General features: G+C 43.1%; 1 protein-coding gene across 4 annotated transcripts in view; it reads right to left on the bottom strand.

The window, feature by feature from the left end:
- The window catches only part of RPP30 (ribonuclease P/MRP subunit p30), a 37,799-nt gene that overhangs the window by 10,155 nt on the left and 14,148 nt on the right, over nt 1-13,496 (bottom strand). For 3 of the 4 annotated variants that reach the window (XM_073685547.1, XM_073685546.1, XM_073685545.1), the window contains 4 exons: nt 11,280-11,354; nt 4,305-4,376; nt 3,406-3,495; nt 3,003-3,119 (listed from right to left, as the gene is read on the bottom strand). In XM_073685547.1, the coding sequence (XP_073541648.1) occupies nt 3,003-3,119; nt 3,406-3,495; nt 4,305-4,376; nt 11,280-11,354 (354 nt within the window). The remainder of the gene's footprint in view (nt 1-3,002; nt 3,120-3,405; nt 3,496-4,304; nt 4,377-11,279; nt 11,355-13,496) is intronic. The other variant, XM_073685548.1, reaches the window with a different exon arrangement.

Genomic DNA, 13,496 nt, shown 5'->3' with positions numbered 1-13,496 from the left:
AACATTGTCCCTTGCTTGCACTGATTGCAACACAAGCAGGGGACAATGATGAGAGATTCCTCTAGCACCCATCAGCTGGGGACAGCGCTAACTGTACCAATGATTTCCAGGCGCCAGTACGTGTGATTCTGATGTGGCACACGGTTGTCACACAGGTACACACGGACATCTCCGGTACTATTTTTTCCAGTACCGGAAATATCAGGATGTGTGAAAGATGCCTCAGGCACAACAAGAGTGCATCCACATAAAAATTGACAGAACGCAGATAAAAACAGTATTCCAGTATCCACTTCTCTGATAGTTTGGAACCTGGGGTTGCGGCAGAGCGTCGTGCCAGTAGTTCACAGTACTCTTTGCTGTAGCATCCATGTTGTGTCCTGCTCCATCCTCCCTATCGCTTTCTGATCTATAGTCCAACATAGCACAAGTCACAGTCCTGAGCGAGTCGTTGTGCCGAGTCATTGTGACATCAGCCAAGAAGAATCACAATACTGCAAAGCCACATACCGCTGAATAATCAGGGGGATAGTTTTTATACTTTGGAAGTATTAGTCTGATCCTGGAGTTCCCCTTTAGAAGAGCTCATTTAAAGAGTTTTCAATTTTAAATTTGTTTCACCCCTTCAGCATGCACTATAATAAAATCAGCTGAACTCCCTTTTCCTTGCCCCAACGCCGGCTCAGAGTAGGGGAAGCCGATCTAGACTGAACAAACTGCTGAGCTCAGTAATTGGTTGCAGCGGTCACTTCTGTTGTAGTCATGATGTCACTGCTGCAGCTTGTAAGCAATCACCAGGAGCAGCGGTAGAAAGTCGGTTGTGGAGCAAGGAACGCAGATTTATTGTGTTTACATAGAGCTAAAAAAAATATGGACACAGAAAACCCTTTTAAATGAAGCACTAAAATATTCCAAGCTTGTGTGATACACTTAGTCCTCATTAAAGTCTATGAGATTTATGGAAAAAAGATCCCCATCTTTCACACATTCATGACACATTTGGATAGGTTATTGGTCAGAATATGTAAAAAAATGTTCTAGGACTTGGAACAGTGGAAGGTTTTTTTAAAAAAAAAATAAAATAAATATAAATTAAGACTCTTATACACTAGTGTTTCTACTCAACATTATACATGGCCATATGTTAGCGGTTAGGGTCCTTAAAGGAGTATTTTCAAGATATTAAATTGCTTTAATTAGCATGAAAGTAAGAAAGTAGCTTAGAAAAAGCAAGTCAATTGCAATCTGCTGTCATTCTCCTGCTGTGAGAGCTTATATCTTACATAGTGTACAGTTTGTTTGAATGGAGCTTGGCTACAAAATGCCTGGCCAGACCAAGGCCAAGTGTGATCAGGAGTTACATTCAAGGAGAAGAGTTAACTCCTAACATCCCAGTCAGCTCTCTACAGCCTATTGATTTCCATACAACAGTTAGCTGCTCATCTCCCTTCTCCTCTTGCTCAGCTCCTGACTGTGCTATTCTTAATCCTGTAGATCACAATCCTGGCAGTAAAAGCACAGCTCAGGAAAAAGGCTCTCACTGTCTGGAGCTATGTGCTTGTTTAAATGCAGTATTATCTCTATATGTAAATACAGTGACAGAACAATCCACAGAAAGCTGAATTTGTTAAACAGACCTTGTGCCGAGCTTTATACTTCTACTAACTCTACAGCTCTGCTGCTCACCAGAACAGTCACTGAAGGAGCACCTGCCCTACCAGAAAGTAAGGAAACTGGAGAGGTATGAGCTGCTCGGGAGACAGCTTGAGAATAATCTTTAAAAGTGCCAGTTCTTAGGAATGCACGTTTCATGATAATCTTGAGGGTAAAACAGGTTGGTGAACAAGCAAAACACTCATTTATCAGCAGAAATGCAACACGAAAAACCATTGTCGGCAGCACACTGTCCTGTGTAATCATGACTTGAACCGCCGAGAATAATGACAGATGTAATATTAAATGTGATCTGCCCGTGTTAAACAAGCTACTTAATGACAGTCAATAGGTAATTAATGACAAGTCGGGTGGTGTAAATGGACTTTTAATCTTTATGTACAGTGATTGCTCCATATAAAGATTGTGCCTTGTGGTATGATAATGGCTCCAATGTTTGCATATATAGGATTATTAAAATACTTCCATAGCTGACAGGGAGGAAATCCCAAAACCATGCCCACTACAACTGGCATTTATGGGCACTATGGCTTATGTGCTGTTTTTGTGTACACCCCTCAGGTTGTCCTGAGGTTACTGTGATTTATTTACACGGTTTTGCCCATAAAGGCCATTATGACAACAATGAATTGCTATAGGTAGAAACCTTCAAAGTGGCCAAATAGATAAAAATCAGCAGGTTGTTATCCCAAAGGAGCATCAGGGGGTCTCAAATCCTGTAATTGGATCCAACAGTTGAACATTCTTCTAGCCCTGGCAATCCATTACTGCGAGCCTGAGGTTCTCACCTGCTGCTGGAAACATCAGCATGGTCGTATGAACAAAGTGCCTAGTGCCGAAATGCATTTTAATAACATCTAAAAAGGGGTTTCATCGGCTAGTCAATATTAAATAAGTATCTGCTGTGCAAATTTACTTTTCTAATTTTAGCAACTAGAAGAACACACACACACACACACACACACACATACATACACACATACATACACACATACATAGCTTTATAGGCTGAGTTCTCAAGGTATACAGCAGGGGGGATTCCCCACCGTATTCACAAATGCCATGATATTGGTACATGGCATTTTCACCCATAAGTTGCAACATTAAAAAAAGAAAAAAATTAATACGTAGAAAGACTGCTCGACTACAATGCACAGTCCGACCACAGGTTGGTTGACGCCTCACAGCACGCATTGTCTGAATTCTGCCTTATGCACAGCATATGACGTATACCATTGAGAAACCCTATAGTAAACAGACACTGCAATACACATTGAGAAAGCGCACACTGAAACCTATGTGCACTATGATACTAGATCATTACTTACTTTCCCTTTGCAGATTTCCATCAAGTTGATTGCATTAGAAATCGTATAGCGTCTTATAGTGGAATCTTTGATTGCAGGTGAATAAATCAGCTCAAAAAAGATGCCTCGCTCGATGGCCTGGAATATAACACATTGTAATAAAATGCACAAATAAAAATACTTCATTTTGCATAGGGGAACCTTTACAGTGTGTAATATTAATCTATAGTCATATTCTATAAGCACCAGATTGCAGGACACTGAACTCCTTAGAAGACTTTCTGCATTATTATACAAATTATAAAAATGTACAACCAAATAACCCACCAAGTATCCAGGTATAGATTCTATTCTATTGAAAAACGTGAGACAGAAAAAGCAGAAGGAGGAAAAAAAACCTGATACAATAGAACACTTTTCTTACAGAATTTATAGACGGCCTCTTGAAGAAAAATGGTGACTTTTCCGTTACATTGATGCAGATCATATCCACGTCTATGTTGGTACATGCGGCCTGTCACAAGAAGATAGAAGACATTTTAATGCTGGCAAAAATGTCCGATGTCCACTACACATCATTAAATAGCAGTATAGCAATAACGGATTTCTCACATTATAGAGTTGAAAGGGAAATGGTCATCAGATTGTTGCCTATCAAGCTGGCACCATGCTACTGCAGTCTATGCAATAATAGATGCAATCATGCCTTTCTGATAGCCGTCCCCTTTGTGGCTTTTTAGCAGTTAACTAACGATTTAACACAGTGTAAAAATGGAGTCAATGAGGCCGGGGGAGTAAGGTTTGCAGTCAGAGAAATGTATCTGCAACCAGGTCCCCTACCTGGAGAAAGAGGGCCCGCCAAGGCTAGAGCTTTTTTCAGTTGGATGTGCATTCTGGGACGCATATTCAGATGAAATGTATTGTGGGGCAGAGAGCCACTGGTTCCCTGCACCATAATAGCTATAAAACCTACTGGCCTATCAGAGACATCGGCGTGCCCGTTGCAGGACCATATTAATGTCTAAAGTGGTAGAATAGGATGTAAGCTTCTGGAGGTGGAATGTGAAGGTGTCTCGTTTAACTATACGGGTTAAAGTATCTCCAGTCATTATGATGCAGATGTTGAACATCAGAAGAACAGAGGTCAAACAGTTATGATAAGTTTGTGGAAAGGCTACAAAGGTCCTATATGGGATTGACCCTTCAAGGAATTGCATATATAGTTAGTGAAAAGACATGCCAAAATCATAACATGCCCGTAATTCAGTTACGGTACTTAAGTCTGTGAAAGAGGAGTAAAGACCCTACAGCAAAAATACGTACATGGAACAGCTTTTCTGTTGTAGGATAGACGGCCACAATATCATACAGTCTGGTTACAGGGGAGGTGGATCTCTGTCAAAGGAAGGTTGACACACACGTTTAATGAGACATCATACACATGCAGATGTACAAACTTAATGGATTGCCCACTACTTGCACACTCTGTATAAAATAAGAACAGCATATACTCCCCTCTGGTGCCGATTCCATTCCTGTGATGTGGCTGCCAGGTCTCCCGAGGATCGGGTAATGTTACGCCAAGTGAGCCCTGCAGTCAGTCAATCAGCAGCAGCTTCACTCACTTCCTTTGGACGAAATGGACACCCATAAGAAGAGAGCTGCTGCCGCTGCTCTCCAACCTCCTCCGGACATAAGTTATGTGCAAAGTAAGTGAGTGAAGCAGAGGCCGATTGGTTGCAGTGCTCACATGGCATAACGGCACAGATGCCTGCCAGATCCCGCATGTACTGGGGGCATGGAGGGGAGAATAGCCTCCATACAATGACAGCTGTGCATCTCCTTCACATGCAGGGATGAGGAAAATGTATCTACACTTGCAGCAAACGTCAAAAGCGAATAACTAAAAAAAAAAAAAAAAATGGCTTTAGCAGAATGGGAGCTAGAAACTAAGTGGTAGAAAAGGGCAACTGCTGCTCTTTTCCTCTGCATTGGTTTTTCTACATCTCCCCCAATGTAATAGACTCCACACGCATCGGTGTCAGTTTTCTCTCATTTGCTCTCAGAAAAGTTACATTATACAGGGCGATTCACTCGCTACTTTACCCGGAAAATTGCTGTAACTTCTAAAAGAGATGATCTGTCGTACTGATATTTTGACTGTACATACGTTTGTTCCTGAGAAACTGATGTTTTAAAGCAGGTTTTAAAAATATCCACCGTTCGCATCCAACATGCGTCGATCCATATTGTTGAATGTTTTCCGCAGGAAGTCTGGGGTCATAGCCTGAATTCTCGCTGTATGTTCTCTCGGAGGCCTGTAATGTTCGTGGCTTGTTACTGTACACCCGACCCTTCAAATGGCCCCAAAGGAAAAAATCCAGGTGTTAAATCAGTACCATGACTCCGTACGGCCGAACAGGACCTTCCTTGGCCGCTCGGTGACATGTGGAATATGACATGCCTGTCTCCTGGGAAAGTCTGAGCACTGATTTACGTTGAGATGCCAGAAGTCGCTGTTTCACATCTTGAATTGTTTCCTTAGACAGTTTCGGACGTGCTCCATCATGCCTATCCAGTAATGTTCCTGTACATTCCAGATTATACGGTTTGGACAGCAGGTTTCGACCTCCAAACTTCTTTAGAAAGTCACGTTGGCACCTTTTTATTCCCTTCACAACATTGGGGAACATTCCAGACCTTCTACCAAGAGTTTTTTTAAGCGTTTCTGCAGCGGAATTGCCACTGCGGAAATGCTTAATAAATGCATAGTGGGCACTGTAAGGCATCGCTAGTCATCATACTGGGGGATAATCGCTGCACCGGGTCAATTAAGCACACGTGCAATGTCCTTCCGGTATTTTCACAATGCAGCAGTTTATTATGGCACTTCATAAACCGCTGTTCACACACAATGTCCATCTTAGTTTGTCACCGGCATGTTTACACACTTAACATCCGGGAGTCTCTCAAATAGCAGACAGGCCCAATTGGCCCAGGACACAGCCTTCAGCAAGGTAATACTATCAATGACCATAACACAGTCCATGTAACAAAGTGTATTACCTTTGCCGGGTTTAGTTGCTGCAGTCCATTTAATCCGCCACCACTGTGGCTTTGTGGCTTCCCAGGTAGGGGTCTCCAGCCGTCGTTCCCTCAAAGGCCACTGACATCCACAAAGGATCCAGGCTCTGCCTTTCAGGACTCTTCCTCAAGCCTCTGCCTTCCAAGGCCACTAGCATCCACACAGGATCCAGGCTCGACCTTTCAGGTACCAGGCTTCACTCCAAAGCCACTGCCTTCCAAGGCCACTAGCATCCGCACAGGATCCAGTCTTTGCCTTTCAGGCTGTCAGGCTTCACTCGGCCTCACTAGGCCTCTCACAAACGGTCTCCCACACATACGGAGCACAGGCCTCACGCCTCACACCGAACACCTGTCTCAAATCACCAGGGTTTATATATCCTGTGCACACACACACACACACATACTGACAGGACCTTAACTGTGTGCATAAGGACCTGTGTGATGTCACGGTCATGTGACCAGTCAGTTAAAGGGGAAGGTACATGGTCAGGTAAACACATCCTGGACCATATACAGTAATGCTAGCAAGCTGCTGCATTACATATCCCCCCCTCTGTTCAAACTTGTGGGGTTGAACACATAATATACACAATAACATTATAACCCCCTGCTCACATAGAGACCATGTACTTTACAATTGTGCTACTCAGCCCCTGGAACCTTAGTCAACGACATTAGCCCATTCCTTAGGGACCTACCATTTGTCATTGTCACTGACTTCATCAGGTCACCTTTCCGGGTCGTAACCTTGCCAGGTCTTCCCCGCCCCCAGCGGTCAGTCATAATCTTGTCAGACCTCCCCCGCTCCCAGCGGTCAGTCATACAGCAGTGTGACTCACATGCCCTGGTATCTAAGGTCCGGTTCGACTCCGTAATGTCCCGTCCTCTATTGGGTCGTTTGTATGGGCTGCTCAAACCTGAGTTACTGGAGGTCTCACTACCTCTAAACCCACGCCCACTACTCTCAGGACATCTTGAAAGGTCCCTAACTCCAGCTATAGCAGTTCTGTTATGTAGGGGGCCCTTTCTCTGTCTGGTCTCGTAATTTCTAGACGGCTGCCATCTTCTGTTACTCAGATGATGCGGTCTATCCACTCGCAGTCTAGCGAGATTCAACTATTCTACCTCTCGCAGGTAGGTCACTCGGTACTCAATAAGCATGCGTATATATTCTAGGCTTTCTTCTGTTCCTACAGCGGAGAAGGACACCATGCCGTCTTCGTCTGGTATCCAGTCCTGATGATCACGTGGACTGCTTACTTTCACCACACCACACCAGACTTCTTGACCATCATCTGCATGGCTCGACCGCTTCTCCCAATGAGCTTTCTCACCAGAACATGAGGCACCCGGATGACCTCTTCACGCATACTGTGAGCTTTCCTCATCAGCTCCAGTTGTCTAACGGCTTGTTCCGTCTTCAACCGGAGAAACCGCTTTGTGCGAATACATCGCCAATGCATATCACTTAGGATCGCCACCCTCTTCACTGTGACTTCGGTCATGGACAGAACCACCAGCTGTTTAGCTTCAGAGGTCAAGTACACAGGCTCCCACAGCCTTCTTAAACTCTTCATGCACGAACTCACGGGTGCATTCTTCCCTCAAGTCCTCGGGTACCTCTACGAGGCACTTGTACCAAGACGTTTCGGTCTCACCAGTGGTTTCCAGACGATCAACCAGCTCAGTTACTCGCCTCTCAGCGGCCCGTCTCTGAAGCTCTTCCTGCTTCAACTGCTCTTCCAGCAGCAGAGCTCTCTCAGACCTCTCCGGTCCCAACCGGCCCTTCAACCGCTCAATAGCTCCAGACAGATCTGCTGCTTTGCTCACAGCCATCGCGGTACGCTGTTCACACTAGAACTTCACCGCTACTTCTGGGAAAAAATATTCGTGGCCCCGCCGAGCCACCGCAAACCAGGTTTGAGTGCGACGATAATCTTCGCAACCCCGCCGAGTTGCCGCAAGATGCTTTAATCTTCGTGAGCCAGGCCGAGCCACAGCAAACCAGGTTTGAGTGCGATGCCAATCTTCGCAACCCCGCCGAGTTGCCGCAAGATGCTTTATCCACACTCGTCGTCCTGTGCCGTTGACGCTAGCAACCGGGCTGTCGTTGCCCGCATCCTCGAACCATATGTAAGGCAGCACTAGTCATCATACTGGGGGATACTCGCTGCACCGGGTCAATTAAGCACACGTGCAATGTCCTTCCGGTATTTTCACAATACAGCAGTTTATTATGGCACTTCATAAACCGCTGTTCACACACAATGTCCATCTTAGTTTGTCACCGGCATGTTTACACACTTAACATCCGGGAGTCTCTCAAATAGCAGACAGGCCCAATTGGCCCAGGACACAGCCTTCAGCAAGGTAATACTATCAATGACCATAACACAGTCCATGTAACAAAGTGTATTACCTTTGCCGGGTTTAGTTGCTGCAGTCCATTTAATCCGCCACCACTGTGGCTTTGTGGCTTCCCAGGTAGGGGTCTCCAGCCGTTGTTCCCTCAAAGGCCACTGACATCCACACAGGATCCAGGCTCTGCCTTTCAGGACTATTCCTCAAGCCTCTGCCTTCCAAGGCCACTAGCATCCACACAGGATCCAGGCTCGACCTTTCAGGTACCAGGCTTCACTCCAAAGCCGCTGCCTTCCAAGGCCACTAGCATCCGCACAGGATCCAGTCTTTGCCTTTCAGGCTGCCAGGCTTCACTCGGCCTCACTAGGCCTCTCACAAACGGTGTCCCACACACACGGAGCACAGGCCTCACGCCTCACACCTGTCTCAAATCACCAGGGTTTATATATCCTGTGTACACACACACACATACTGACAGGACCTTAACTGTGTGCATAAGGACCTGTGTGATGTCACGGTCATGTGACCAGTCAGTTAAAGGGGAAGGTACATGGTCAGGTAAACACATCCTGGACCATATACAGTAATGCTAGCAAGCTGCTGCATTACAGCACACAGCCTTAGACTCATTGAAAATAAAACAAAACCTCACACATTTGGTATCACTGCGTTCAGAGATGTCCGATCAAAATAAGAAATCAAAATTTGTAAAAAAGCTTAATGAGAAAAAATAAATAAATAAAATTGAAAAGACAAATTGTGGCTTTTTGGCCGCAACAACATTGCAATAAAATGCAATAAGAAGCGATCAAAACATCGTATCTACCCCAAAGTGGTATCAAAAGCGTCAGCTCATGGAACAAAAAAGCCCTCACACAGCCCCATATCCCGAGAAATGGAGACATTATGGGTCTCAGAAAATGGTGACAAACACAAATTTTTTTCCATACAAATTTTGTATTGTTTTTCACCACTTAAAGAAACTATACGTGTTTGGTATCTGTGTAATCATATTGCGGGATCAGTTTTACCATATATTGAACATGGTAAATAAAAACAAAACAAAAACAAAAAACCAAAAAAAAAACCCCACACAATTGTGGAATTGCACTTTTTTTGGAATTTCTTTCTAGTTTTCCAGTACACGATATGGTAAAATCAATGGTGTGATTCAAAAGTACAAAAGCGTCCCGCAAAAACAAGCTCTCATACGGCCATATATACGGAAATATATATAAAAAAAAGTTATGGCTCTTGGAAGAAGGGGAGGAAAAAACAAGAATGGAAAATGGCGATGGCGTGAAGGAGTTAAGGACTCCGTTTTCAATAAGTTTGAAAACACATTCTTCAAAACTGTATCTGTACATTGTTAACAAATGAAGGAGGAATTCAGCAGGAGTGCAATGGGTTCATTACACTCTCACTTCTCATGAGCCAAAGTACGTATGGTCCAAAGTTACAGAATTTTTCCGGGTAAAGTAGCGAGTGAATATATAGTATATTGCTGTGTGTACAAGCCTACAAAAGCTGCACAAATCCTATATAAACTCAACAAGGAAATTGCAATACCAAGACGTAATCGTCATGGAATTATGAAAATCACAGGATAGGTAGACTTTTTAATATAGAAATAATGAAAACATTTTAAAAGTCTGTATCAAGTATAAGTGTCATGAACAGAAACTCCCTCACTTACAGGCCTCGGCTGCTATCAATGAGGATATTAATGGTCATCTGAATAATGTTCTGCCATGCTGTATGCACTTGGGCAAATCATCAAGGTCCGCTGCTGGCAGCTACTTTTGCAATGGCCAACCAATGAAGTCCCCAATGTGCTTGATGGGAGACAAGTCAGGAAACCCTGAAGGTCATGGTAGCAAGTTTAAGCAATTCAGGCTGCTCACGGTATCACGAGCAAGATGTGGACTAGCGTTGTAGTGTTAAAAAATTACTCCTAGGACACTTCTGTTTCCTTGTGAAAACCTCTTCATTGCTTTACCTACATGCTCTCCCGCTTGTGGGATCCCATAACCCTCGGCGTTCACACTTGCAGTAAAAGAGCGAGATGCTGCTCTTTGCACTAATCAAGCACTGCTCCATTCTTTACTGAGCCGTTACCAAATGGTAACCACTGGAATAATCTTACCTGCACGGAAGCGCTTTGTTAGTGATTTTGCTTTTTAACTGCAAGAGCGAATACGGAGGGTTGTGGAATCCCACAACCCGGAATGTCTGACCCGAATTGGCTAGTAAATTAGTGCACATTAGGAGAACTTCTAAGGGTTGTTTTCCTGGAGATTATATTTATAAAAATCACCAAACTGGGGTTGCACACAGATTTATTAAATCAAAGGGCCACCCCAGCCTGATGATGGGTCCTTCTGAAAAATACCCATCACTACTGACATGTCTGTTTCAGTAAATAATTGTATCCCCCATAAAATAACAATTTTAGAGCATGTTTTCTTTAAATTGTGCTCTGTGCTATTCCTCTGATATTCCACCTGGAAATTTAAAAATAAATTGGTAAGGTATTGGTAATACAGTTATCAAAGGGTTGTGACCCCACACAATAAGATAGTGTTTGTGCTGAAAGGATAGTGTGAATGTTTATGGACACCCCAAACTGGTGACGCCCAGATGTCAATTTACTTCGAATATTCTAGACGGAATAACAGAGGAAGGCTATAATCTACAGTTATAACATTGTTTTTTGTAAGATATATGTTTTTTTACTACAACAGTATATCAGAAGAGCTGACAGATGCTCTAACCAGCAAAATTCTTCAAATGTTCTATTATTTCCTCAAACACATTAGACATGGGGAACAAAAAACAAAAACTACATACCAGTACATTGTAATGGGATGGATCAGATGCTTTAATCGTTAGCCTTGAAAGAATATTTATTGGTGTTGATTTACCCTGCAGGTTAAACAAAACGAGGAAAAAAAACAATTATCATAATATGGTCCATGTAAATGGAAAAGCGACTATACACAAGAGAAGTGTCGACCAGACTTCTATCCACTACATCATGGCAGAATGTGGCATGATAGAATACAACACAGATGAATATACTCATCCCCCTCCTCCAACATGTTTGGATGAACGATGGTCGAAAGGTCCACATTCAAGTAAAGCTAAGTGCCCATGATGCAGAAATGCTGCAGATTTTTTCTGCTTCTCCCTGGAAGGAAAAAAGCATGCGGATTGTACATGCGGATTGTACATGCGTTTTTCCTGCCAGGTAGAAGCGTTTGTCAAGAGTTCTTCACATGCATTTCTGCATGCGGGTGACAAGTGCTTTTACAAGCGATTTTAGCATCACTTGGAAAAGTGCTTGACAACTTGGTCACACTATATAAATCCATGCAATCGGCCAAGTAAATAGTTTAAAAAAACAAAAACATTATACTCACCTTCCAATGTCCCCCAGTCTGTACGATGCGTCCTGGCTCCCCGGCAGCTCGCGGTGGTGTAAAAGGACCTTGCATGACGTCATTTAGTCGTCCAGGAGACCGGGGGACATCGGAAGGTATGTATATTTTTTATTTTAAATTCTTTCTTTTTTTTTACAGGTTCTATGGTACCCGGGTCTGGAGGAGTCTCCTCTTCTCCAGACCCGGGTACCATCCGCACATTGAATCGCTTAATATCCGCATGTGCACATGTAGTCATGCGGATATTAAATTGTCAATGGTGGCAATTAAGCTGCGTGTCCGCAAAATTAATGGACATGCTGCGGATTTTTCAGCAGTAACCCGCACCAAGCGTTTTCGCTGCAGAAATTCCGCGGCAAAAACGCATAGTGGGCACGCAGCCTTAGACTGGATCAGCTGACAAATTTAACCCCTTCTCCCCTAGACCATTTTAACGCTTTCGTTTTTTCTCCCTTTCTTCCCAGAGTCATAATTTTTTCGGCAATATGGCCATGTGAGGGTTTGTTTTTTGCAGGACGAGTTGTACTTGTGAATGACAATTGATTTTGTCAAGTAATGTACTGGAAAAAGATATTTCAAGTGCGGTGAAATTGCAAAAAAAGTTGCCATTTTCCAAGACTCATAGCGTCTCCATTTTTTGGGATCTGGGCCTGGGTGAGAGCTTAATTTTTTGAGTGCTGAGCTGACGTTTTTATTGATAACATTTTGGGGTAGATACAATGTTTTGATTGCAATATTGTGGAGACCAAAAAAATTTATTCTGGCGTTTTGATTTTTTTCTCATTACGCCGTTTACTGATTACATTAATTCTTTTTATATTTTGATAGATCGGGCGTTTCTGAACGCGGCAACACCAAATATGTGAATTTTATAATTGTTTTATCTTGCATGGGGTGATTTGAATTTTTTTTATACTTGTCCTTAGGAGACTTGAAGCTGCGATCATCTGATCGCTTGTGCTACATATAGCAGGGCTTCAGGTCGGCTATGTGCAGCAGAAATGATCATCTGCTATGAACGTTGGCCACAGTGTATTGACAAATTGTCTACAACTGATATTGATAACCTAAACAAGTAGTGGTCCATCACCCAACACCTCCACCAATTATTATATTTTATCCACCCCCCCAAATTGCATAGCGGCCAGTGGCCAGAGGTAGCTGGAGGCTACTGCAGATCTGGCTAATTGATGGAGGGGGGCAGACCCCCACCAATCTCATATCGATTTCCTATCCTATTTTGTCTTCAATGTCTTAGTATTAAACAACCCTTTTACAATCAGAAAAAGCACTCATTGTGCCATCACACATAAATTGACAGGTTTTTGTAATGTAAAAAAATATATCCAAAACTAATTTCAGAATTTTATTTTTTTTCTCCACCTTTATTTTGCAATGGATGTGTACAAATGATAGATTACATTAAACTATTCAGGTGGAAAAAGAATAAGATCTAAAATAATGTGGCTGCATAAATATGCACATCCTTAAAATAATACTTTGTTGACGTACCCTTTGAATTTATGACAGCACTCGGTCTTTTTAGGTACATCAGCATGGCACATCTAGAATTGGCAATCTTTGCACACACTTTCTTGCAATAGCGCTCCAGATCTGTCAGATT

The sequence above is a fragment of the Phyllobates terribilis genome, unplaced genomic scaffold (assembly GCF_046119375.1).
Source record: "Phyllobates terribilis strain yellow unplaced genomic scaffold, ASM4611937v1 Scaffold_5__5_contigs__length_657084704, whole genome shotgun sequence".
Classification (NCBI taxonomy): domain Eukaryota; kingdom Metazoa; phylum Chordata; class Amphibia; order Anura; family Dendrobatidae; genus Phyllobates; species Phyllobates terribilis.
Note: the sequence above shows the minus strand (reverse complement) of the source record. Positions and strands in the feature narration are given on the sequence as shown.